General features: G+C 41.7%; 1 protein-coding gene across 6 annotated transcripts in view; it reads left to right on the top strand.

Moving 5' to 3' along the window:
- Window positions 1-27,407, top strand: part of DYNC1I1 (dynein cytoplasmic 1 intermediate chain 1) — a 188,824-nt gene that overhangs the window by 138,174 nt on the left and 23,243 nt on the right. For all 6 annotated transcript variants that reach the window (XM_048952226.1, XM_048952228.1, XM_048952227.1 and 3 more), the window contains 4 exons: window positions 4,136-4,249; window positions 6,995-7,128; window positions 9,167-9,311; window positions 23,895-24,035. In XM_048952226.1, coding sequence (XP_048808183.1) covers window positions 4,136-4,249; window positions 6,995-7,128; window positions 9,167-9,311; window positions 23,895-24,035 — 534 coding nt within the window. The remainder of the gene's footprint in view (window positions 1-4,135; window positions 4,250-6,994; window positions 7,129-9,166; window positions 9,312-23,894; window positions 24,036-27,407) is intronic.

Consider the following 27,407-nt stretch of genomic DNA (forward strand, 5'->3'; position numbering starts at 1 on the left):
TTAGAAAAAATAGTCAGCAGAGAAATGAAGCTGTCTGGTTGTGTCTGCAGTGCTGGTTGCTACACAGATAAAACATAAGTGTGGCCCTTGAAAAGAAAGAAGTGGATGACAGAGGTGTACAACCACCTCCTGTGTTAAGCCATTCCACTTGATGTGGGCAGGTCAGGTGATTGTGCTCCTTTATGATGAAGACAGGAGCAGTTAAAACACTCAAATGAGGCACGTATGTGATTCTTGCTCTCAGTTGCCTGTACAAGAGTCAGGTTACTGTAGGGACTATGTGTCTGCCAGTCAAACATGCAGGCAATTTGAATCATTTATTGTTGACTACTTGTGCAAGAGTTTGTCTCTTGAAACAGATTAAGCACCTGCAATGATCTAACAGAGTTCTGATAAATAGATGCTTGTGCTTTTAAGAGTGTGGGGCAACTGCTTCTGTTTTACTACAGAGAAATATTTAAATCCCTTTTCTGGCCTCCTATTCCAGACAAGACCATAGAGCAGAGCTTGTAGACTGAGGAGGAGTTTGTTTCAACAGGATGCTATGCAAAATGCATTTCAATGACACACAAAGGTATCTGCAGATATAATGATGATTGCACTGGGCTCTGGTGATGTCTAGGAGATAAATAGGCAGAATAGTACAAAATATTTGAAAAGGAAGAGAGTTTCTCCATACTCTAAGGATTATGTCTGTGGTAAAAGATGTTCTTATATTGCAAAGTACCCATATTGTGCTAGAGGAAGAGACGAGCCTGGACTGCCTACAATCTGTAATAGGGCTGACCTTCACTCCACCCTGCTCTGAGATGCTGAGCATCCTTGAGCTCTCCTCCTGGAGAGTTTAGGGTCAGATAGCCTCTTCATATGAGCTGGAAGTTTTACTCTGTGGCTAGTAAGGGTAATTCGTCTTGGGACTGAGTTTGGGGCCGTTCCTGAGTGGGAAGTGGAAAACAGACACTTAAAAGAGGAGAAAGATGTAATAAAATAAGAGTACAGAAAAATTTGCAAGATTTCCTGAAACATAAGAAACTGAACTACACAAAGCAGTCCGAAAGATACTAATCTTGTTCTAGCAAAAAGAGGGATCAGAAAACATGATTGGCCATTTGCACCTCCACCATCTTCAGTTCTGTGATTCTTGTCTTTGGAATTTACAGATCAAGATTCAGCTTTTATTTGACTGTGACAACATAATCCCTGGAGTTAAAAGACAATGTCTAAAGGCCATGTCATATGAATTAAAGATTCAGCACAGGGACAGTATTATGAAGGCACGTCTCTCATATTAAGAAATGACACGTGTGCACAGACATGCTTGGTGGGCCAGGCAGTACAAATATTGTTCCTTAAATTTCCACTATCATGAATGTTGATGTAATAATTTAATGATCTGTGCCATGGGTTGCAACTTCAATATTGCTTTTCATTTCCCTAATGTTTTTGCTCATTTTATCACCAGTAGTGGTGTTCAATTTGCATGAAAGGGAACAGTCTCTCCTGGAAGTGCAATTTAGAGATGTAGTAGACCAGAAAACTAATGGCAAGAAACTGACTATCACTGAAAATTGAACAACTGGGACTCAAAATCTAGTGGAAAAGAAAAGATTACTGGGAAGTAATTTGTTTACATTCAAAAATGTCTAAGACAAAATTGTACCTCCTGGAATCATATATTAAAATTGTTTTATTATATAGAACAATATATGAAGTTTTGCTTCTGACAAATAAAAATAAATGACTTTTTGTTGTGGATGTGCACTTTATGTGCTTTTGCAGATTGGTATAAATTAGTGGTTATACAGTCTAGCATGAGGAAGCATTATGTTTTTAAGGAATTATCAGATTTTACAATAAATGAGTACTTAATTTTTGTTCCTATTTATGAATCACTTACCTAAACTGTAAATGAAGTCTTGGCTGCAAGAGTCTGGCTTGAAAGGTTTAACTCAACTCTAGTGTGGCAGTATTATTTTGTGCACTGCTAGCTAAGTGAGTTAAATAGTCAGTTTTAATTTGAACTTACGCAATATGTGGGGAAAAAAAAAGGGTTTTTTTCTTTTTGTTCCCTCACTTTGCTTATTTGAAACAAAGAAAGTATGTTGTCATCACCAACTTAAACCTTCCTTAAGTTTAGTCTCACTGATTGCTGCTTGGATTCACCAGGAAAGAGAGTTCTACCCGCAGCTTATTCACTAATTTCCTTTCACACCCACCACACATCTGCACTTGGGACAACAGGAAATTTTAATTAGGACAAAACCCTTTTGCATGATGATTTCATTTCCAAAATAAATAAAAGCAAGCTGGCAGCAACTCTTTGAAAGAAAGGAGCCTGTATAGACTTTCTGTTGTGTATAGTTGGTTGTCTTTTCCATCCGTTTTCCTTAGGTCTTTTCATTTCTGCTGTGAGTTTTATTATGCATGAAATTGATGGTTGGCAACCCTGATTAAAGCCAGATCTGGCACACGGAGGTGCTGCTGGAAGGACATGGTTGCCTCTCTCCCTTCCCCTAAATATTGTAGCTACTCCACTGGCTGCATTAGCTCCCTGCCACCTCTGTCCTCATCCCTTTGGCCTACTGGAGGTCAAACACCCATTAAAAAATAGGACTGTGTTTATTTTGCACGTCTTTATGTGCTAATCGTATTTAGCAATGTGGTAATTAGCTCACCACTGGGGAGCATGAAGGTCCATTGCAAGAGGGTAATAGCATGAGAAACATGCTAGGGATAGACTGGGGTCCTGCACATTGTCTGATGTCCGTTCGATGATTCGGGGGGGAAACAGCTCCTGTGACAGTCTTGAGAGAGAGAGAAATCAGCATCAGAGCAGACCTTGCAATTTAGGGCTCTCTGATGTGTACAGGTGGCCTGTAAGCAAAAGCACCGTTTTGGGAGCAGTTTCTAATGAGTTCATCTTTGGTGCTGTGTGCACGCACTGTATGTTCAAATTCCACCCTGTTTGCAATTACAGCTGGGGCATTTACTGGGCCTGCTGTGCTATCAAACCTGAGAGCTAGCCAGTGCTAGTTCTGCCTTTCACTGCTCACTACATAGGTGAAACTGCAGCTGGATCATCAAGGAATCTAAAATAACTGCCAGTTCTGTCATTCATTTCAGTAGGAGAAAATGCTAGGTTCTAACGCTATCTGGAGTTGGATTAGAAGCTGTAAGGCTTCTCTTCTAAGCTTTGTCCTGATTTTCATTGAATAAGGAAATGATTTGTGAAAAGTAATTTTTCTTCTTAGAGATACAAGTTTCGTCTGTGCAACAGGCAGGGAATTACAGTTTGTCTTTGGTTGACTCGTGTGTATGTCTTACTCTAATTAAGCAGTATCACTTGCAGTGGTCAAAGAAAATTAAATCTCATTGCTCGGTCTGATTGATTATTCTCTGTGGAGATTGCTGAACTTGAGCCATCCCTCATATGTCACCATCACATATCAGATGACACTTCAGGCTGAAAACATTAGCAGGTTTCTTGGAAAATGAACAGATTGAATTTCATTACTGTATGCTAAGTGGAATTCAGCCTTCATGGACTGACCATGCCATGAGGAACTAGGTGTAACACCCTGAATTTAGTCACTCCACAATTATAATGACAAATCTAAAAAGGTGTATTAGCCAATAATGGAGAACAATGACGGACTAGTTTTCATTTTTATGTTGAAGTACATTTGCAAATATTTAGCATGCAAGCCAAATTCTGGAAGAGTTCAAGTTTTACACAGCTGTTTTCTTCAATAAAGTTTTCATTTTGATTCCATTTGGATGATTTGCCTCTTTCTGCCAGTTATTTTCAGTGCTGAAAGCCATCAGTAGAATGATACATGTCCCTGTGGGTGAAATCTCATCCACATAATTCAATATTTTCACAGCATTACCCAGCTGAGTTGTTTTATGATGAGGAAAATGAAGCATTGAAAACACTTCCATGTCCATAACACGATGCTTAGAATTGAAATTTAAAAAAAAAAGTTAAAGTCCTATATGGCAAAAGCTTGGTCCTGTATTTTCCAGACATTACATGACTACTTAATCATTCTTTACAGTAAGATATGAGATATTAGAAATGTGTTTTGAATATGTGAGAATGTCTCTCTGACTTCCAGTGTTAATGTGTTTCCAGCATCCGGTGTATTGTGTCAATGTAGTTGGAACACAGAATGCACACAATCTCATCACTGTCTCCACAGATGGCAAAATGTGCTCCTGGAGCCTCGACATGCTCTCAACTCCACAGGTGGGTTTGTTTTCACCCATACAGGAGAAAATCACCTTCAGTACAGGAGGATACCTGCTTAATGGAACATAGCTCCTAAAAGCCAAAACCTCACATCTTATACAAACTAAAACCAGTGGATGCGCTTGAAAGAATACAGCTTGCTTCCAGCAGTCTCTGCTAAAAGCCAAAACCCATTTCCTTTACCACAAATCATATAATTATTATAATACGTTAATACATAGGTCAGTTTCAAGTGAAAATGAAATAATCCATTTTAAAGCATGGTAATTACAGAAGTTGCCTGTGGTATAAATTGTACTTACTCTACAGTGTTGTTTAACAAATATGGACTAGATTGCACTGCTGCTGAACACACCCTAGGCGCTATGGGTTTCCAAGGCACAAAGTCTGAAAGCTTACTTTGTTGCCTGCTTTCAGTATTTAAAAGAAAAAAAACCAACAATGCAAATCAAAAGTTTTAGAGCCAACTCCCCCCCCTCTGGAATGTTTGTTGCTATTGTTTTCCCTTCCCCCCCCCTCCTACCCCCTCTTTGTATCAGAAATGAAAGGAAGTCCAGGGAAATTGTCCAAACCACTTGTGATTATAATAATGGAAACTAAACAAAGATTCTGGTGCTGAAGAGGCCCTATGGAAAGTGTTATCTTTCAGAGGAGTAGTACATTTGTACATTTTCTGTTCCAGCATATCACTATTTTTTATAAATATCATAGGATCTGATCTTATTTGAAAATGCTGAGTAGGGACTCCTTGTAATGATTCCATTAATCATCCATTAATTATGCATTAATGTGCAATTACTCTTGAGTTATTTGCTTTTCAGTGTTGACACAAGACGTGGGACTCCTCCTTAGCCATCTAAAGGTCCATGTCAAGTGCAAGCTAGTCATTTGGGTTCCTTTTACAATTAATGTAGAGAGAGACCAGCACTTCTAGAGGACAACTCATCCCATCCTAGTGTGAAATATCACTTTAGATATTCTAGGGTACAGAACTGTACTTACATCTTAGGATGTAAGTTGCATCCGGACCTCATCCCATCTAATCTGCTATCTAGACTGATGCCAACTTCAAAGTTTGATCATGTTCCTCGTGCTCCTCATAGACATTATTGGTCTGTTATTTATGTCCTGGGACTATGAAAAACTGCTGCAGTTCTGGAAAAGAAGAGGCATCTAAAATGCTGCAGACATCTGTGTTTAGAAACTTGAATCCTTTGCCCCATTTCTCACTTAAATGTAGAGAAGAGAAATCCTTGTATGTTTACATATACTGGAATACTGAATTTTCAGGCAGAGGTTTGTGAACATTTTAGTTTCAGAACTTCATCATTCAGATGGAATTTCCCAGATTCAAATCTAGCTTTCAGCAAGGATGGGAACACATTCCATGTTACACTAAAATTCGGTGCATGGCTCACAGTGATCTTGAAAAGAAGGACTTGATATCAAGCTGCACACCTTAGCTTTACATTGAGAGGAGCAGTGTTGCTGATTTGCATTGGTTTGAAACTTTCCAAAGAGATAGATCCAGAGCACTCATGTACAGCCATGGTGTAGGCTTTGGAGGAGATTCCACCGCAATATCTCACCATACCTAAAGACACTAAACAGTGATCTTACCCCAGAAGATTTTGTAGAAATATATGGTCCGCAGGTGCTCTGCCAATGCATTTTCCAGGTCTTGTTTTTCCCTTTTAATAGAAGCAAATATATGTGGAAGTAAAATATAAATCAAGCAAATGTATTTCTCTATGGGTTTGCAGCCCTCTCCTCCCATAAGGACGCCCAATTTCTTCAGCTACAGCAAAAATCCCTCCTGATGAAAATGCTGTAATCTTTAGCTCTAGAAGAATAGCTGTTTAGGCATTTAAATGTAGAAAGCACACACACTTATACAGATGAAAATGAAAATTACTAAATCATTCAGGCCCTTTGTGGGTTTCTTGGGTTACACCATTTAGGCTGCACAACCAAAAAGTTTAGAGTTGTGCAAGATGTGCTCAAAGCATACACATCTTGCAGCCACCGCAAACTGCTCATGCTGGTTGTATTGAAATATACAAAAATGAGTATGTTGATTTACTTTGAAATATGGCTAGAAAATGAAATTATGCTTGCAGGTTTGTAGCGTGATGGTGGAATCCAGAGAAAATATTTATGATTAGCTTAGAAAATCTCTCAAGAACACTGTTTTAGAATAGCAGTAGTGACATGACGCTGACTTCTGAATTTTGTTCTGCAGAGGGACAAGTGTCACTGTCTGATAAATGCCTCAGGTGCATGAGATATTACATGTGTTTCCTGACAAACAACTGATTTTTAAAAATGTTTCTAAGTAGAAGGGTATTTTTTATTAGAGCCTGGGGCTGGCAAGTATAGCCATTAAGGTATTATCTTTAGTTTCTGCACCATTAGATTTTAAATTCTCACCTGTCATCTCTGCCTGATTTAAGATGATGTTCCAGATACCAGTGCCTTGCAGCCGCTCTGAAACATCTGACACAGCATCAGGGATGGCAGGAGCAGTGCATCCTGGTTGTGACATTGCATCTTCTTCCATTGTCCATCACAAAACCCTAAATTCTATGACTGGATCAGATGATTCCTTCTTCCTTTCTTAGTACTCTGTGTAACATTTAGAAATGAATTAGTGAAAAACAAAACAAAACAAAACAAACAAAAAAAAAACCAAGCCAAACAAAAGAACTACTGCAGAGTAATAACAAAGACTTGTTTTGATAGGAGAGCATGGAGTTGGTGTACAACAAGTCCAAACCAGTGGCAGTTACAGGAATGGCTTTCCCAACAGGAGATGTCAATAACTTTGTTGTTGGCAGTGAAGAGGGAACAGTCTACACAGCCTGTCGTCATGGAAGGTGATTTTAAGCTTTTTGTACTTCTGTAACATTGTCTGTGCTGGCATGAGGTAGCCATGTGTGTGGAATGTGTTTATTTTTTTTCTCTTGGATGAGCAGGATCTGTGCTGGGACAGGACTAGGATGGGAGCTGCCCAGCTTCATGCGTCTGTGTTACTGCCACGCACTGTGTGCTTGGCCCACTTGCCTGTGTAGTCTGTGGGGAGCACTAACTGCTGGAAGGGTTGACTTCTTTTGCCTTTTTCAGACATCTGCTTGAAAGAGAGATGACTGGCACCTTGGAAATGCCTCTTTCTCAGCCATGATTATAACGGAAGCCTAGAGTGCTGACTGAGGAGTAGATGTGTCAAGGCAGGTTGTATCAGGCCCTAGGAGACAGTTTTGTTGCAGGGTAATCAAACTTAAACCACTTGTAAGAAATGGTAGTCTCCTTTATTTTTTACCATTTTCAGCTTCATCTTCAATCTCCACAGGCAGATAGCAAAGAAAAGAAAGACGCCACAGATATGTCTGTGTGTGAGAAGGAGAGCGTACGAAGCCCCGATGCATGGGGAGAGCTTGTCTGACTTGCCCAGGCAGGCCATTAGTACAAGACCTGATAAAATGACCTGGGAAAAGCTTAGTTGGACAAATACTTTGAAGTAGCATTTGGAAGGATAGTTGAAATACTGTTTTTCCAAGCATAAGATGCACCTCCTAATGACAAGGGTCTGAGCGCTATGTGGCTAAACACTGATCTTTCCACTTCTAAAGCTAGGAAAATGCAAATTCACTTCCATAATTTAAACAAGTTCCATATTTTGCACCCTCTAAACTTTCTAAGGCTGCAGTTAAGAGCAAGAAACTCTCACCGCAGGCCTCTGCAGAGATCAATTCCTTGTGTTTGCTACAGTAATCTGCAGGGTGCTTGTGTGCTCCCAGCTTCTGGTAGCAGTTTCATCCTCAGGGATGCCTGAGTGGCTTCTGTAAAGAGCAGGCTATTTCAGTGATAGATCTGAAGCTGACCTCCCACTTCAGTAGTCTTCAAATTCATGTTATCACGGTCCGTGTTTCAGGGACAAAATAGACATTGACAATGGTTTAACAGTGGTTTAAGATTGTAAGGCTTCTATTACACATTCTTAATATTGTACAGTCACAGTTTTACATATATTTTCTTCAAAATGATTTTTATTTAAAATATTTTTTTTTAAATAGCTTTTTTTTAAAATAACTTTACCCTGCTGACAGCATTGCAATACTATTTAGGCATTATGCTGGTAGGCTGTGTGATGGCTGCTGGTCTGAATTAGTTTTTGGCTGCTGGGATAAATGGAGCATGCCCAAGGGCATTTCTCACTTCTGATATTTCAAATGTGCCTGGTTTGTTCCTCACAAAAGAAGGACAACTGATTTGGCATCATTTGCTTACAGGATGAGCAAAGCTGCCCACTTTCTTTCTTATCCAGATTTGTAGTTTTCCTTCCTATTCTGGCCTCACTCTGATGAAATGCACATCTTCCCACATTCAGAATAATGACTGCAATACCTGCTCGTGTGAGCAGTCCCTTCACCTTTTGTGAAAAAGGATTTGCTTCCTTAGGGACATGACTGACTGCTGTGCAAAGTTATTTTAAATATTTGAGAGAAAAAGAATTGCAAATGATATGTCATTAGCAACTTTGCATTTTCATTTTAATGGTTATTCCTTGTAATAATAGTGTACTCAGATGTATAAGATGTAGTATAATTATAATTTCTAATTACTTTATAATTATACATACGTGTTATTTCAAGCTATAGTAGTAGACAGTGTATGTAGAAGTCAGTAATGCAGGTCTTCAGAAGGAAAAGGAGCTGTCTCCCTGTGCTGGATCCTGAGCACTAAGTGTGCCCACAGCAGTGAGCTGCTGCAGGCAAAGGCCTTGCTGAAGGGAGAGAACTTTGCAGGTTAAATGGAGCTTTAGAAGGAAACAGAATTCTAAGAGTAAAAGAAAATGATGTTAAAACAGCACATGTTAACTCACATTCTGAATGTAAATGTCCCCTCTTCCTGCAGTAAAGCCGGCATTGGTGAAATTTTTGAAGGCCACCAAGGACCTGTCACAGGAATCAATTGCCACATGGCAGTGGGCTCAATTGACTTTTCCCATCTCTTTGTCACATCATCATTTGACTGGACAGTGAAGCTGTGGACCACAAAGGTGAGAAAATCGAGCTGGGACGTGATGGGTAACGCTGCTTGTGAAAATGCTATTGTCAGAAATGTTTCACTTGGAACTGATTCACTGAAAGTCTGTGCTTAGAAAAAGTGTAGCATTAAAATTGTAAGTGAAATGCATACCCAGTGTAATTATGTCAGCCATCTTTGTCATGGAGCCTACACTATAAAGGTAGTTTCAGCTGGCTTGCTCTTCAGTATTAACCCCAGTGTTGAGCAGTTTCACTGAGAAGGGAGAATGGGATGTATTGTAGTAGCAGTCATCAAACAATTCATCTAGCACTCCTTGTGCAGGCTGAATTGCAAGACTAATACTGTGCTCCATGACAGCACAACAGCAGGAACACTTTCTTCTGATGAAGCAACAGGGAGGCACATGTACGACAGTGCAATCAATATCCTTCAAGAAAATCATTGCTGTAGGAGGCTGGGGTAGCCAGAAAGTATAACTCATCTCTGTGACATTAGACACCAATGGCTGGGAGCAGAGAGGAAATACATGCTGGTACATTCATGACTTTTGTGAATCTCTTGCTGACTGCTCTGTGGATGCGTCTGTGTCACCTCTTACCTGGACAGCACTGTGAACAATGGAAATGAGTGCACAGGCCTGTGGGGCTTTGAATACTCACACCTGTCTAAGTATGTGTAAATATAGGCTAATGACAGAGCGACTAAAAACTGCAGGACAGTTTAAACAGACCAACCTCATTGTGCAGGCTGAGTGGAATAAGATAAGTAAAATACCTAACATTTAAGTCATGTAAACAGTTATTTTTGTCATACATCAGAACAGAGAACTGCATTTCAAACACTAGGCTTCTGTCTTCATCATTTCTTTATGTCTGCATTTGGTTCGCATCTTGAGCTGTATCCAACAGAGCTCCAGTGCTGGAAATTGACCCCAATCAGGAAATATCTCTGTGTGTGTTCCTCAAAGGCATCAGGGCTTCGAGATGCTGCGACAGATGCACAGCAAATGTAAACACAAAAGTGATCAGAAGGAATCATGTGGCTGCCTTGTTCTGAAAACAGAAGCATGGTTACCTAGATAATAACTTAAATCAGCCTCTGTGGTAGCTTCATAATGCATTTGTTAATAGCTTGATGTAATATGTATGCTAATTAATAGGTATGTTTGCATGATGAGCAATGACCACAGCTGACAGTTTTGTTTGAGCATTACAGGTTTTGAGCATTGCGTACTTGGTAGGAGGAGGGTACGTGATTTACCTTATTCTCACCAGAAATAGCAGTGAATCCAGCCTTAACCGATGCAAAAGTGATAGAGGAGGCTGGTTGTGGGCAGGCTGGAATGAATCTGGGGTCAGTCCTAGGTAGTAAATATTAGAGAGGGCTGCAGGATAACCCAGTGACAGAGAGCTGGCTCAGGCTGATGAGTCTGAGATGAGGGTGTGCTGTGCAGTGGCACTGGTGGCAAGAGAGTATCAGATGGCTGAAGCTGAAGTTAAGTAAGAGGAAAAGAATTTGTGGGTACTGGGTAGAAAATGAAATGTAGGTACTGAAATACCTGCATTCCAAATATATATGTCCAGAAAAGTTTGGCATAAGTATCTGACCCTCAGCTTGAGGCTGAATATTGCATTAAGGGTCTCATCCTTCTGCAGCGTAAAGGAAATTATATTAAGGAATGAGAAGGCATGGTTTTTTATTTTGAGTGCCTGGGTTTTTGGAAGTTCGTGGCAACACTAACAGCATATTTTGGACACAAAGACACTGCAGTTAGCAGTACATAGTAATCCTTGTGGAATACTTCATTGCCAAAACGGTTAGGTCAGATGCTGTTCAATTCAGTCGGTTTTCAAAGATCCAAGCAATTTAAATTTTTAATACCTCATCTGGCAAGATGGACTTCCTGAGAAAGCTACTTGACCTAGCTGATGGGAGCAGGGATGTGCATGTGACACTCTGAGGCACAGCTATGAGCTGGAAACAGTATTGCTATACTGGATCCATTGGTTTCTTCTGGAGCAGATCTGAGCAGCAGTAGCAACTCTAGGCTGCTGCACTGCTAGCCTCTGTGTTGTGCAGAACTACTCTGAGGTTCTGGACAAGTTCGTGAAATGCACTGTTTTCGTTTTCTTCCTATCTGTCTACTGCAGAAATTTCTTTCTGTATTACCTCTTGGCTGGAGTGGGTACATATTTTGGGCTCTCCTTGTTCCATTGCCATAGACAGGAGCCAGTCCATCACTAGATATTGAACAAACCCCTCAACATTTTTGATTACCTGAAAAAAATAGCCTGTTAATATGAAAAAAAAAATATGAGTGATATGGCTGGTTTATGAGAGTTTACTCAGACTTCTTTATTATTATTATTATGCCTTTGATTTCTTGTTTGCAAATTTAATCCCTCTATCAGCATTCAAAGCTGTATCGCTTTCTGGCTCCTACCAGCGATGTCTACCTAATCCTGTGCACATTATCCTCTTTCATCGTGAAACTCAATTCCTTTCTGTTTCACAGGTTCAGAGTCAATGTCCAATTGAAAAGTGAACCATAAAAGCTCTGTGTTTATATTGCCTATTGATGTGGTGTAGCACCCTGGGGTGCTTACAAGAGAGGCACTTTCATAGCAGGCATTTGACTGACAGATCGAAAGCCCTCCCTTAAAAACTCTGGATTGACATTTTATAATCTGTTTGTGCAGTTAACACATTTTCCATCCCAACACCGTTCAACCAGGTGACTGAGAGTAAGGTTTTCACTGAAGAATGAAGGTCTTGTAGATAACACTAATAAAAGGTTCCCATTATCACTCATCATATTAGCCAATAATTAGATCCTTGGGTGAATAGTAAGCAACCAGAAGCAGTAGAAAAAACAAAAACGTAATTTGCAAATATAATCACTTGATAGCTGGGGCATTACCTGGTTCCTGATGAGGTCAATAGGACTTTCAGTTTTAATTCATGCTACACTACATAAGCAAGTCTTGATGCAGAGCTGTCAAAGGAAAGTCCTGATGGGAAATGTCTGTGGAGCTCTGCCACTACAATGCTTTGAAGAGGTAAAGTGCTAAGTGGAAATGTTAAGTGTTGCTAATTAATTAAGCACTAATCCTCATGAACGAATAGCATGAGGTTAAATAATGAAATGTAAGTATTGTTATTATTACAGCAATTGCTGTGCAGAGTGGGAATTTTTAGATATTGTGTCAAGGGACAGGAGGTAGCTTGGAACTGTTAAAGCATAGCAAAACAAGAAGTTTCAGCTAATGTTTAGAAAATGGCACATTTGCTACTGAGAGAGTTAAATAACAGTCCAGTTAAAGAGATAGCTTGTGCTAATTTTTCCATCCTTCACATGTCTCTTTTATCCTTCCATTGATGGTAGATACTAATGACTGGGTTTTTCTCCTCTCACATCTAATATCTAAGCCATGCTCAGATGGACAGCTACTAAAAGACAGGTTGGAATAACAGTAACAGTACTGCTGTATCCCCATCCAAGCTTCTCTCTTTCTTGCCTAATATTAAGAAATGATGGTGAGTGCCATAAACAGGCAGATAGAGATGAGCAGACTGCTAATAGAACCACTGCATAACCACCAGCAAAGACTAGTTGAGTCAGAGGGCTTGTGTGCCTTCCTATAGACTATCTACTTTTGTGTCCCTTCTCAATTGTGCCTTACTGGCATGTGCATCAGTGGTAGCTCCTTTCCTAGTCCCTCCCCTTTGTCTTCTCATTCTTAAGTTCCTCTCTTCTGGTATCCTCTGTCCCAGTCTGCAGTCTGTTGTGCTTTTTGAAAAACCATATTTTTGAGAAACAAAATTAATGTTTCTGGTCCATGTACTTTATGTAAATTTCTGTATCTTCACTAACTTTGCTGTTCGCTCATCGTGGTATGAATCAGTTCTCCTCACACTTGGAGTAAATGATTCTAACTTGTACTTTCATACCTTCCTACCAGCGTCAGGCTTCAAATACCATTGGTCTTAATTTGATTGTTTAACACCATCTCCTTGGAGATCAAGCAGAAACCTCTCACTAGAATATGAAGAAGCAAGTGTGATGTTGTTGTGAAAGATAAGTAGGAATTTTACCTCTCACTCCTAAACTTTCCCCCAAAAGCCTGGCTAATAGGAACTGTTGGGATCGGCTTGATAGAACTTACTGCGACAATCAATAGTGCAGCAGAATGAATCAGCGCATAAAATGACTGTGTGGATTAGTCACTAAGAAAACAGTTCACTCACAAACAGGCAATTTTTGAGCTTTACGGGTCAAGTTGTCACTTTTTGAAGATTAAGAGTTACTATTTTTTGCTTTACAAATACCACATATCAAGATATCTGGATATTGGATCAGATATTTTCTAGTATACTTTCAATCACATTCAGTGTGCAAGTTTAGTGTTACAGATAGCACTGCCTGAAGTTAAAGATCCATGTAGAGATATCATCAAATACTATTCATGATAAAAGGACAGTAAACTTAGTGAACTATTGCAACAACTTGGTATATTCTTCCTCATGAAAACTGTTTTAACTGTAATTGGAAATGGTGGAATTAATGACTTGATACAGTCAAGTTCCATGGCAGGTGATTAGAATGGATCACTGATTAGAGGCACTAATGTCAGTGGTTAACAGTAAGGGTTATTTCCTCGTCTTACGGAAGATGCTCCTCTTCCACTGAATGTGCAATTATTTACAAAGAGCTTCATGAGAATGTTCTGTAAGACCGTGGTTTGGCACCAAGCCATGCTGCAAAGGACTGCCTGAGTAAGGTTGAACATGTGCCTTCCCTAAGGGAAGGAAGTGCTGTGATGATCTTCCCATTTTGCTCAGAGCTGTATCTTGTGTCTACGAACAACTTTGGATTCATTGAAAGTAGGATCTTCTTGGACTAAAGCTTTGATTTTAATGTGCTGACGCTTCCTGATGAAAACCAGTTCTGTTCAGTTGGGGCCAGCCCTGCTTCTTCAGTTTGTAACAGGAGCAGACTGGTCTCTGCCAGCAGGATGGACTGGTGAAATGCAGAGGTTTCATAAAGGACCCATTTGGTGGCCTTAAAGTGGGTGCTCCTATGAAGAACTAGGAAAGGCTGAGGGAGGATGGAAGCATGCTTGAATAGAACTCTTATGTTCCAGTCTCTTAATTCATATTCTTTGCTTAATCCAAAGCAAAAATATTTTTTACGTTCTTTCAGACATTATTCACATATCTTATCTTGTTAACACTTAAGTGCAGTTTTGAGATGGACCTGGTAAAATTTATAAAGTATTATTACTTTCAGTCTTGAAGGCATTCGCTCTAAACTTTCCTAAATTTGTTGGGCTCTGTTTAGTCTTCTCACATTAGCGCATGAGGCACGTTAGATCTATCTTACTGCATATGAAGTTGGATCCTCTTGGATCCATTGCTACTTAGAGCTTCCATACTTTGGTTTCTCATTTAGCAGTGCAGAGTTTAGATACCTCTCATGGAAGTACTACAACTTCTCTCTACAGAGAAGCCAAGGTCTGGTAGTTATAGATGACCAACATGTGGAGCTTTTGATGGCTTTCTTGCATTTGGACAGCTTCGGGTCTTATTTAAACTGCAGAATTTGTCTTCTTAGTTTCTCACAAACCACCATCAGGAGGGAATCAGCCTCTTTATCCCTTCCCACACAGGCATAACTACACGTTAATTCTGCAGTCAGAAAAGCTAAGATGCAAGCTGAAGAAAGCCAGGGTATGCTCTGATAAGATGCTAAACCAAACTACAGGACTATTATCACCTCTGGCTTTCTGCACCTTTCACTTTGCTGAATCTGGATGTAATCTAAATCTCTCTTTGGTGCCATCTCTCTCATTTGGTCCATCCCAAAAGGACCCAAAGAATTTAGGGTGGCATATAACTAATGTCAAGAAAAAAAAGAGGAAAAGAAATAGTGCACTAAAACCTTAGTCTATTCTTGGAATAGGTAGACTGAATAGAGTCTTCTCCCTTTTACTCCTCCCACTCTCCCACTTGTTTTATGTGAGGCTCAAATGTTTAGCTCAGTGGACTCTTTAGCCCCTCTTATTTTGGACACGTGGCTGGAACAGTCCCCCACATGCTGGATTACAACTTGGTGCTTCTTCTTGAATGTGCTCATAAGGCCATCACCTGCCTTTGACAACACTACATTTCCAGTGCAGGCTTTTCTCTTTGATAAAAGCAATTAAAATGACTAATTTGATTAATCACAGTCCAAATGCTAATTTTATCTGATTAGAGGGGGAAACAAAGGGTAATAAAATAGCATGCTGAATTTCATGGCAATGGTCTCTCTGCGGTGTGAGTTCAGAATTTTGAGTTTTGTCCAAAAACAAGGCAATGAATGAATTTGCTTCAGAGCTCGCTTTCTGTCAAAAGGCCAAGCTGACTTGGGGAAGAGGGTGGGGTTGCCTGTTCAGACAAGATTTTTTTAGTTTTTGCCCTTTACCTCTGGAGCCAGAGGTCTGGCTCCCATCCAGCTGCTGCACAAAAAAAGATTATGGTCTTTTCTAGGTAATTTTACAGAGTAAAACCAAAGTGAAGTCAGGTGGTTTGAAATCAGCCCCAGTTCTTCACATTAAATTCTTCTCATGATTTTGGTATTCAGTGTAGCCATATTTGAAAAGTGATAGGAAAATACTCTTCAGCTGGCTGACATATTTCATTTGCTCATGCCAGCCATGCTTCTTCTTTGTGAAACATTCTGTGATGAATGGCACACACACAAAAAAGTCATCTAAAATACCAAGGCTGTTTTTCCTGGGCTAAGCTTTATTTCAGAAAGCCCTAACATAAATCCAGCTGCAGCCAGTGAAAGCATTATTTGCAAATGGAAAGTAGAATTTGATTTCAGGAGTTCATATAATCTGTACAAAACAAAGTCGTGATTTCTTTTTCCCTGAAATCAAAATGCAAGCCTCCCACTGACTGTTCTGTTGCAGAATTATATTGAAGGATCAGGCTCACATGCAGCAGCAAACCATTTCAGGAGAATTATCAACATATAAAAGCCAGAATTTCTTCACTAATGGAAATTTTCTCCCACCTGCTTCATGCAGCAGTCCTTTCTCTGCTATGTGAGAGACTTTTGTTATCAGGAAAAAAGGGAACTGTATTCAAAATCTACAACATGGAGTTCTCTTCAATAACAATTAGCCTCAAAATCATTGCTTGCTGACCCAAGAAAGCTCTGCAGGCATTGTGGTGGTGGCAGCCACAAATACTAATCTGGACTGTTCGGCAGACGGTGCTGTCACTTCAGGCCACGTTGGCTGCTCTGCAGTATTCCCCCTGCTCCTGCATGTTTTTCCCGGCAGCTGGAACACTGAAATTAAAACAACAGGGTTGCTTGGAAGCTTAACGATTCTGAGTCCACATGCAATGCTAGGTCAGGTACCCTACGATGGAGCAGCATTTTCCATTAAAAAGAAAAATTGAATTTTCCAGGGCCTTGTACTGAAGGTTTCGGTCAGATTCACGGGGGTTGGATCACAGCAGTAACAATCCCCTGGAAATGCAGCTCCATCATCCCACTCTATTCCTTGCCCTTATCACAAAGCCACTTTCCTGTGCCCGGCTGGAGCGGCGGTAACGCTGCAGCATAGGCCAGGCTGTGAGCATGGTGGAGGAGCAGGGGCTGCAAACTGAGCAGGCAGACAGCCAACACAGCACAGTGCCACTGCTGAAAAGCCTGTTTAGCCCCGTAGTTTAACCAGGGAAGACAGTGGGAGCAGAGAAATGGAAGGAGAAGGATCTCAAGATGTCGTGTTTCTAAATGCTGCGTGAGAGATCTACCTAGTTTAACATCAGTAACCTGAGGCCTGGAGCAGAGAGACAAGTGCTTCACTGAAAAAAATCCAGAAAATATGTTTAGTAATATAAGGGCAGGAGTAGAAGCTCCAGAAGCTGTGAATCAGTTTGCCAGGCAGGGACAGTAACACCTTTTTTAGTGCTTAGAGCTTCTTAAAAGAAGAAACTGAGCTGTCTTCTAAGTAGGTAGAAATCCCAACACAAATGATACTTTTGAAGTAGTCTGGTGATGGAAATGCATAGTTAGTAGCATTAGATGAAGTGCTGGCTTGCTTAAAGCATGTTTTAAATAAAAGGTGGAAAACTTGATTAACATTTAGTGATGAAGTCAGCAGCCTGAGGAAACACAGGCAAATGGCAAATACCTGTACAGGTTTCTCCACTGTTTTTATCCACACAGCACCCAGCTTGAAGTGAGCAAGTGGAGCGGGAGGTATTCACCTCAAGCACTGGAAGGCTGTAGGCACAGTTTTTGCAAGTGTGGATGGAGTCAAGGGGGCTCCAGACTGGGAATAAAGCTGGGTTTCTAAAATGCAGAAACAAGCATACACCAGCCTAGCCAGTAAGATCTTGTGAGAAAAGTGAGCTGGGCAGCACTGTCCTCCACGGTGCCTCGCCATAACCCAATCTGCTTATTACCCTCTTCGTACAAATTACCCTCTTCTTTTCTCAGCATTGCAAAGTTTATCTGTGGCAAGCTGGTTATCAATTCATTTAATTTTACATTAGACATCTACTAATACACCTATATATCAAGTTCTCTGAGAGTAGTTCCTCAGCTAATGGTATAGAGGAATACCATACTTCATGCTTGCTTTCTTGAGAAAATAAAAAGGTCTTTTTCCATTGAGTAAGTGGAAAAGCAGGACAGAAGACAGCTAGGAGACTGGAGGGAACTGTTGTCTAGCAGCATGGCCTGAATGCACTGCGTTTCTGCAGAGAACTTTATTCAGGAGGATTAACCAAATAAGCAGTTTACCGGTCAGTGTAACTTCCAGGCTATCTCCACAGCTGAAAGCTCTTCTATCTGGCTTTCTGTTTCTCCTGCAAATCAGGTGATATCTGGCTTTCCAAGTTGTTTTATGCTTTTTCTCCATGCCACAGTATTAAACGTTAAGATCGGTTCTCATTAAAACCGCCTGTGCCAATCATCAAAACTTTCTTCTTTTGCTTCCTTCTTGTATGCTCACCCGTGACACTTTGACTTTGAAGGAAACCACAAAAATGTAATCATCATGGTATCTCCAGACTTGGTCTGCTCTCTTACTCCCTTCCCTTTCAGTCTCACTCTTGTCCCCTCCTCCATCTATAATAACTTCCACATGTTTATGCAAAAATATTGGAGTTTTTTTTATCATTTACAATTAAGAGAGTCAACAGTTTCAGCATCTCTGCAAGAATAACAATTTCTGAATGTGAAGTGTTCCACCTTAAGTGTCATCATCTTTTAGCACTAGCACTACAGTACTTAAAACAGAGCTCAGAAGAGTGTAGTGATTGTTCCCACAGTTGTTTCTTCCCCACCCTTTAACACTGCTGAATCTAAAAACGAAACCTGTTCCTTAGTCCAGAAGTGCAGTTTAGACTTGATTTAGTGACCTCTGACAGTGAGATGGCGCTGGGTGAGGCTGTGTAAATGGCGCAGGTGCCACCATCTCAGAAATGGAAGAAAAGCAGCATACACAGGGAGTCAGTCTTGCAAGGCAGTGGTTAGCTCTCATCCCCCCTGCTCTCATTGGGAGGTCAGGATTTTGAAGAATTTTCTTCCTTACATTGTAAACATGAGAAGTGCAGTGCTTCTAACAGCAAAATTTGCAGACCTGAGGAGTAATAGCACAGTAAATGGCTGTGTTTCCATTTAGTTCAACAGGGCCAGGAAACCAATCCCATCTTGAAGAGTAATTATTTTACTAACCACGGACTTTGCATTCAGCATCATTAATCAAAGCAAAGGGAACTTCATTGTTCAACAACTTGCCTTAAAGGTACTGAATCATAAGATTTAAAAATACTTAGTGGTAGTATCTCTCGAGCACAGCACACCAATCTTTGTCCTTACCTACTGGAAGACACTAAGCTACGGATCACACATGACAATACTGAATGTACATAGCTCACAACCCAGAGGAGTGACCAGAGAGCCTCAGAGGCTCAAATGTAATTCAGGACTGCTGACTGCTGACTGCTGACAGGAATTTAACAAAAGGTAAAGGAGAAATTACTCATGTAGCTCAGTTTTAGTGCACCTCAGTTGAACAGTAAAATTGAGTGGCTAAAGCTGAAAAGCATAAACATTCCCTATTTTCTTCTCCATTGTTGTCCTTGAAGGTCTGGCTCTGCCTGGAAAAGGTGGGGCAAGACTGCAAGTTGTGAGTTGTATAGTGTTGGGGTCTGTGGGATAATGATAGCCGCTGGGGAGAATGCAGACAGTGCTGAGCCATCAGGGATGTACCTGTAACTAGCAACTCTGATTTATGGCTTCTAGTGCTAGCTCTTCTAAAGCAATTTAACAGTTCCTGGGAATACTGAATCTTCTAGAAGGTAGCACAGTCTGAACTAAATCAAGTCCCATAAGTGTCCTGTGAAAACAGCAGCTATTGTATTGACCGAAATTATCATTAACTGTCAGAAAACAGATTTGGGAGAAACATGGCAGCCCAGAACAGGCAAAATTCCCATCAAGATCAATCAGTCAGAATAAAAATTGTAGCCTCTGACTCCGTGGTGAATCAAATGGGCTTTCAGGAGTAGCAGAGCCTTACACTCAACTGAGGACTTACTCCCCCATCACAAGATGTATACACAAGTAATCCCAAACTCCTAGCAGCTGGGGACCTGGGAAGGAGACTGCTGATACAGGAAAGGTCAAAGCCAGGGTACAGCTGTTTCAAGGAGTGTTCACCTCAAAATTCCCAGCACCTTTTAGTTATCACTTATTCTGTCTGCATCTTTTGGGTTGGGCTGGCTAACCGGCAGCATCAGAAGGAAAAGATGAGCCTGGATTTGGCAGAGTAGTAGGGTGTCTCCCTCAGGACAGAAAGGATTGGGCTTAGAACTTTACGTCTATGAAAAGCATGGAAGAGCTCAGATTCTAACCTGAGTAGAAGTCCACCGCCTGTGCCTATCTTCATTCCTTTTGTATCTAGTCAGTTTGGCACCTTAACGCTTACTTTAAATAAGGACAGCAGAGCTTCACTTCCCAATATGAAGGCTCCAGGGAGACCTTACTACAGCCTTTCAGTACTTAAAAGGTTCTTATAAGAAAGATGGAGAGAAACTTTTTACAAGGCCATTTATTGATATGACAAGGGGGAATGGCTTTAGACTAAAAGAAAAGAGAGTGGACATTCAGAGGAAGGTGAGGCACTGGCACTGCTGCCTGGAAAGCTGCGCCCCATCCCTGGGGGTGCTTAGGGCAGGGTTGGATGGGGCCCTGAGCAGCTGAGCTGCTGAGCTGAGCTCCCTTTCAACTCAAGCCCTTCTTTGATTCTAATGTGTCACCTATGCTGTGAGAGATGTCTTCTCTTAACACCATTTTGTAGGTTTTTGTTTAGTTGTTTTCTTTTTCAGTGAACAAATGCTAGTAATACAAGTTGCCACCCATACGGCCATAAGGTTTGTTATGGGGGGGCATAACAGGGAGGCAGCCTCTCTGCTCAGGAACACTCTGGGACTGCTTCTTCCAAGTGCCCATAAGCCAGAGTTTGAGCCTTAAAAGCACCAAGCCACCTGTTTTAGAAAGTCTCTGTGCAAGCACTCATGATTCTGTCATGTTTGCTGCACATGTAGAAAAATCAAATTTGCTTATATCAGCTTGCAAGACTGCACCACATTTGTGGCTTAGTTAATCAGTGTAGAGCAGAACTAAGGATTTTGCCTAAACAGGAGAAAAATTGAGTGAGAATTAAAATGGGAGACAGTGCTCAGTATGGTGTTACCACAGATCTGTAGCACTGAAGGTACAGTTAGAGAAGTACCTTTAGGTGGAGCTGACACCCATAGAAATTGTGCCAATGTGTAAAATGCTGCTTTCATGAAGCAGGCAAAGCTAATTGCTCTTTCCATGGCTTTTTAAGAAGTCAGATGCTAGTTAAAATCCGTGAATATGTATACATTCCTTTATATGGATAATTAGCTACTTTATGTGTGGCGCCTCCTGGATTAAAGAAAATTCTTGTATGCAAATAAGTAATAGAACAAAGTGGTCAAATTTGAACATGGAAAAAAATATCTCCGTTATATAAATATCTATTATTTATTTAAGCAAGTTTCTCATTTCTTAGACAAGTGCTAATTCCAAGACAGCTCCCATGTATTTAAGATGTTCCCTCCTAATTGTTCTTTTCAACAATGCCTGTATACAAACACTGAAGATGAACAATAGATTTTGACTATTTGCTTAAAGAAACGAGATAAAAACACGCTTTAGAAATGGCTTTTTCTACTAAATGCTCAATTCCCATCCTATTGAAATTGATGGCAAATCTGCACTGATTCAGGAGGGGCCACATTTTCACTCCAAACTCACTAACGAATAGATTTGATGCTAGTTACTCTGAAGATACTGCTTTAAACAATTTCTTCTGTTCCATGGAGTAACAGATTGGGTTGATATTTAAGAATGAAAGCTCATCAAGTTTAAATTCCAGTTGTTTTATAATAATAGCCATATGTTAGTTAAAGATTATGTAAGTCTGAAGTTTTGGTAATTTAAAACTGCTTTAAAGTGACCTTTACATAGTTCCACATTTCAGCATTTTCTAGAAGTGGTTGGTATCAGTCCTTATTCATAAATCCTTACATTAAAGGAATTTGCAGGCCTGGGCCCTTCGTTAGCAGGCTTACAGTACGGAAGTCCTGCAAACATTTATATGCACGCTTAATCTTACACATCGAGTCTTCACATTGAAATTGACGTAACTGCTCTCAGTGGGCAAAATCAGGCAGGATGAAATATTAGTTTTTAAGAAAGGTCACTCTGGTTTTAATTATTGAGGACGGGATGCTAAGCAAGAGGGACCTCCAGCCTGGCCCAATGCAGTTGTTCTTATGTTCTTCTTTATCTACAGGAAGGCATTTGATATGAGAAATATTTTTTTCCCACTGGATAGGCTGAGAGGGCACACGTGGTGGCATTGTGAAGGCTGTATGCAGCCCAGCTTCATGCATTACCACTGCTTGCTGGTGCCATCCAATGACATTAAATTGCTGTACGTGCAGCACATTTTCCATGTCTAACAAAAATATCAGCCACCTAGCAGCTGGCTGTAGAGATTCACTCTGAAACTTCCCATGAAATACCTCTGCCCCTTCAAAAGCTTCGTCTTCATGTGGCCCTCAGCCCTGCAAATGCGTTGCTACAGCCCTGCAAATGCGTTGCTACAGGCATGCAAGTAATCCCATTTACACGTGTAAGGAACTGGGTTGGCACTGGTAATGCACTAAGCAGATACACGTGTGGGAATCGGAGCTTGTTTAGGTAACAAAGTATTCCTGTGATTTATTTATTTTTCTTTCTTTTCCAAAACCCAGCTTTGGAAAAGAGGTTCAAGCGTTACGTAAATATGAGGTAATGACCTCGAGCTCTAATTCTCTTTATCGTCACCTAAAACAAAACGTTTGGTACTCTTAGGAAGCGCATAAAAACCATCAGGCCGGCTACAAAAACGTGGGGCCTGATCCTCTCATCGTTCGAAACGTCTTCCGTTAATTCGCGTGTCAGAAAAAACCGCCCTGTGGAAGGAAGCCAATCCCTGCTCCGAACGCGTCGCTGCACTGCGCGGGACCGACACAAAACCGGCAGCCTATAGCCGCAGACCGAACCGATTTGTTGTTTGCAATTAACGATAGGCGAAAGAAAAGCAATATAATAATTAGAGCCAGGCGCTTCACTTTCGGGGAAAAAGTACAGCAGTGGGAAAAAATACCGCGCAGTGCAGTCGTGCCTCCGTGCTACTTATTGTTTTCTGCGTGCAAGGACGGAGGCGAGTGGCGGAAGGGCCGCGTGGAGCCGGGAGGTGCGCGCCGCTCCCGCTGGCAGAGCCGCCCCGAGGCGCTGCCTGCCGTGAGCCGGAGCTGGGGGACCTCAGCGAGGGAAGCCCCGTTGTTTGCATTTCTGTCGCGAACGCCGAGAACACTCGATTTCTTTTATCTCTCGAGCTTTCATTATCATTTAAATTTCATTTTCCATTAATTGATCAGGGATTAGCGAAGCCATTAGGCGAGAACGAGACGAGCCAGACGCGATGAATAATTCATGACGGACGATTGCATTTTATTCCCGCCGTACTTTCCAACTTCCCTCCGGCTCGCGGGCAGCCGGACTCCGCACGGCGCCCCGGCTCCGGGCCGCGGCCCCACGCCGCCACCACCGCCGCTAGGTGGCAGCATTCGCCCACGGAGCGCGGATGGCCGCGGCGCCCGGCGGTCTCCCGATGCTTATCGCCGCGGCCGGGAGCGCGGTCGGCACGGGATGTTGCTGCTGCCGGCTGCTGCCGCCTCCCGCCGCCCTCGTTCGCCCACCCCCCGGGTAGCGCGGCCCGCAGCGGGCGCTTCCCCCCTGACCGGCGGCCCGCGCCGGGCATCTCATTTATCCCAGCGGACAGTGGTTGCCCCATTAAAGCGCGGTCCCGCCCTTCGCGAGGAGCTTTAATCTGGGGAAGTTTTATGACACTTTGTAAATGTGCAAAGTTTTTAATTAGACTCGCCAGACAGCCCGGGGCGGCACTAGCGCCACGAAGTCTTCATGCTTCTCTCTGCTTTACAGCACAACAAGCCGCTCTACTCCTTTGAAGACAATGCCGACTATGTCTACGATGTCATGTGGTCGCCAGTGCATCCCGCGCTCTTCGCCTGCGTGGACGGGATGGGGCGCCTGGATCTGTGGAACCTGAATAACGACACCGAGGTGAGGGCCGGGGGCGGCGGGGCGGGCTCTCACCCGCGCGGGGCGACGGCGCCGCCGAGCAGCCGCGGGCACCCCGGGCCCCGGGGCGACCGGCAGGACCGGGCACGGCAGGGCGAGGCAGGGCCCCCGCCCCCCCAGCCGCGAGGCTGCCCCGCTACCTGCGGGCTGGGGGAGGGCCGGCGGCGGCGGGCGGCGCGCGGCTGGGGAGGGCTCTGCCTCGCTGGGGAGGGCGCTTCCCCCAGCGCCGCCGGGACCGCGGCCGCGGAGCGCCCCGCCTCGTCCCCAACGCCCCGCGGAGCGCGGGGGAACGCCCGCGGCTTCCTGCCCTTCACCTGCTTTCTTGTGCAAAGTTTGCAACGTTTGCCGTGAAACCGAAGCGCGCAGACGCAAACGAAAACGCAGGTTTTCTTACTGTCGCTGCTGACTGCAGAGCGGGGGAAAGAATGTCACACCTTCACCTTTCTCTGATGAGAAGGGGTTCGTCGCACGGCTGTTGGCAGAGGCAGAACGGCCGGTCCCGTACTGTTCTTTGCAAAGAGACTACCAAGTCTCGTATTTTCACTAAGTCGTTTCCTAGCTGTGCTGAAGACCCATCCCCACGTCCTCTTGTTATTTCAGATCAAAAACAAACAAACAAAATGCTACAGGTGTGTATTGAGAATATTTGGTGTGGATCTCCCTGTTCCCTTAAGACGGTTGTGAAAAGAGCCACTGTGTCATATCACGGACACTTTAGATGACCATCAGTTGTATTCAGAACAAGAGGGGACATATTTTTTCAGAGCTGGAGTCTTATGTACTTGTAATTTAATGGCATGTAAGAACTGAGGGACCTTACTTATTGTTCAACAGTTCTTTCCTTTCCAAAAGAGAGAAGAAGAGAAGCCTGGAATCAGCTGGCAGTGTTTCATGACACGTACCCTGTTTTCTATAATATTTCTTTCTCTCTTTGTGTGCTTTTAAGATTAGTTTGTTCATTAATCCATCTTTCATATAAACATGATATACATTTCCACCAGAGCAAAGAACAGGCGGAGTTTATGGCTCCCAGTGACTGGCGCTCGCCATAAATAAGCACGGACAGGTAAGAGGAACCAGCACTGCTCCATCGAGGGGAGCAGCAAGGCCTTTTGAAGTGCTCGAGCAGGAAGCAGCACAGCCTCCTTAATTAGAGCGCATACAGCTGGAGGACATACAGGAGGAGTCTCCTCAGAATTTATTTTGGGAAGGGAGGGACGTATCCTTCAGGTGTTCTCATTAATGCAGGCTTAAACACAGAGCATAAAACCAAGTATTTTAAAAAGAAAAAAAAACACCAAACCTTTCCCCCCAAATGCTCTGCTTGAAATCAACTGATGTTTTGCCATTTAATTCAACGAGACCATAATTTTTATTTTTTTTTAAAAGCACAGACCGCTTGATCCCATTCCCATCAATAATAAGGTTGTATGTAGAAAACTGCTGGTGTGTTTTCAGCGTGTTTACATATAAATATATAGAAACATCAGCAAAGAAATAAAAATTAACTTCAAGCTCTATCCTGCTTCTCTTCTGTTTGCAAGGCTACCCCTGAGTCCACAAGCAGTTTCTACTGTGAGGCTGAAATCAGCTTTCCTGTGAGGATCAGGCTGAAATTATTTCTCTGGATTCAGAGCTTTGTGTTTTTATGAGAACTGAATTTGTGCCTCTGGAGAAAGAGATGCCACTGGGTTTCCTCACTGAGCACTGGTGAAGCAAATTAAAGAATCTCTTGAAATGATAACAGTGGCAGAACGTGAATAGGTGTGAGGTTTTGTTCTGCAGAGGAACAGTGCCAGGCAACTGCAAGCGGTTCTCTAAACATCGTAACTGAAAGTGATCACTGCTTGCTTTTACCTCTATCTGGTGGGTCATCATAATTAGTTTATAATATTCAAGGTTTCTCTGATCGATGATGCAGTGTCACTGTGCTCTGCTGTTGATGAGAAGAACCCCGTCAGCACTTTTGTATCAGGAAACACCTATTTTTGAGCTTGTTCCTACTTTTAGATGCCAGACCTGTAATGTCAAAGCGTTTGTGAAGACGGTAGGAAATGAGAGCTGTAATAATGTGTTTAGCTGCTAACCATCGATAAAAATCTCTTTGTAAGAATGAGATACGATTGTTATTAGTGGTACCTCATTTTGTTTAATTTGGGAAATACGCCACATTATTATTTAGGTGTTATTTTTTAAGGCAATTAAGGAAATACCTGGGTTTGGTTACGATATGTTACCTTCATGGTTTTGATCTGTAATGCAGCTTAACACTAGTGTTGCTCCCCAGATTTATTAAGAACTTTTCTCCCACAAACTAGATGCATCTGATCAAAATAAATGTGAATGTGCTGCAAATCTAATCAATCCTGTTGTTCTCAAAATCGCAGTTGAGAATAGCCGGGATATTCGCATGCTGCCTTTTTAATCTGCAGATACCAGAAATGATTTTTGGAGCAGCAATGCAAATCACCACATTTGATTTATATTTGACGAATTAATATAAAAGACTTTAAAAGAAAATTAAAAAAAAAAAAGCTTTGTATCTTCGTTCTTTTGCGAACTGGATAATGCCATTTCAGGGATCGGAATGCAAGGTTTTCAGATAGCTTCAGATAGTAAATGTTGTTGTCCTACCTATATGTCCATACCATTTCTTTTTTTTTTTTTATCAAGGATGGAGAAGGTCTCTAGGCTGCTGATGAGTCTTGTTTGCTTATAAACTGGTATTAAATTGATCTATAGAATTGCTTAGTTCTGTTATATTACTTTCAAATGCATTCTTGCATGCCATACTTTAGCTTTGAAAGTGTGAAGATGGTGTCTATTTCTAGAAGCAGATGGGAGATATATTTACAAGCAGGTTTTGATGTTATATAAGCAATATATATATTTTTTTTAAGTACATTCTTAGAATGCAGGTTCCCCTGACCGTATCTTTCTTGATCTGCTACCTGTTAAATTCTTGCCTCAAAATTGTTAAAAATCTGACAAGGATCAGCTTTACAGAATTTATGAAGTATTTTAAATGTGACTTCAGAAACACAGTGCAGTCATAAAATAAATTCATACCTTTAGAATCTAAAATAGGCACGTGCAATTTAACCTATCACTATTAACTATTTTAAGATACGATGGCTCAACTGTATTTCTCTCTATCACTGGGGAAGAGGATTTTTTATTTAGATTTTTGAAGACTATTTCATGATTGCTTCTTATTTTTGTCGGATAGCTCTGTAGAATATTAATAGGACTTCACAGCACCATCAGATTTGATTAAAAAAAGAAAAAGAAAAAAAAACCCAACAACCCATGGGTTGTGTCTTGTGTCTGTGGTATGCACACTGCTTCTTTTTA

This window comes from Lagopus muta, chromosome 7 (genome assembly GCF_023343835.1).
Source record: "Lagopus muta isolate bLagMut1 chromosome 7, bLagMut1 primary, whole genome shotgun sequence".
NCBI classification, from domain to species: domain Eukaryota; kingdom Metazoa; phylum Chordata; class Aves; order Galliformes; family Phasianidae; genus Lagopus; species Lagopus muta.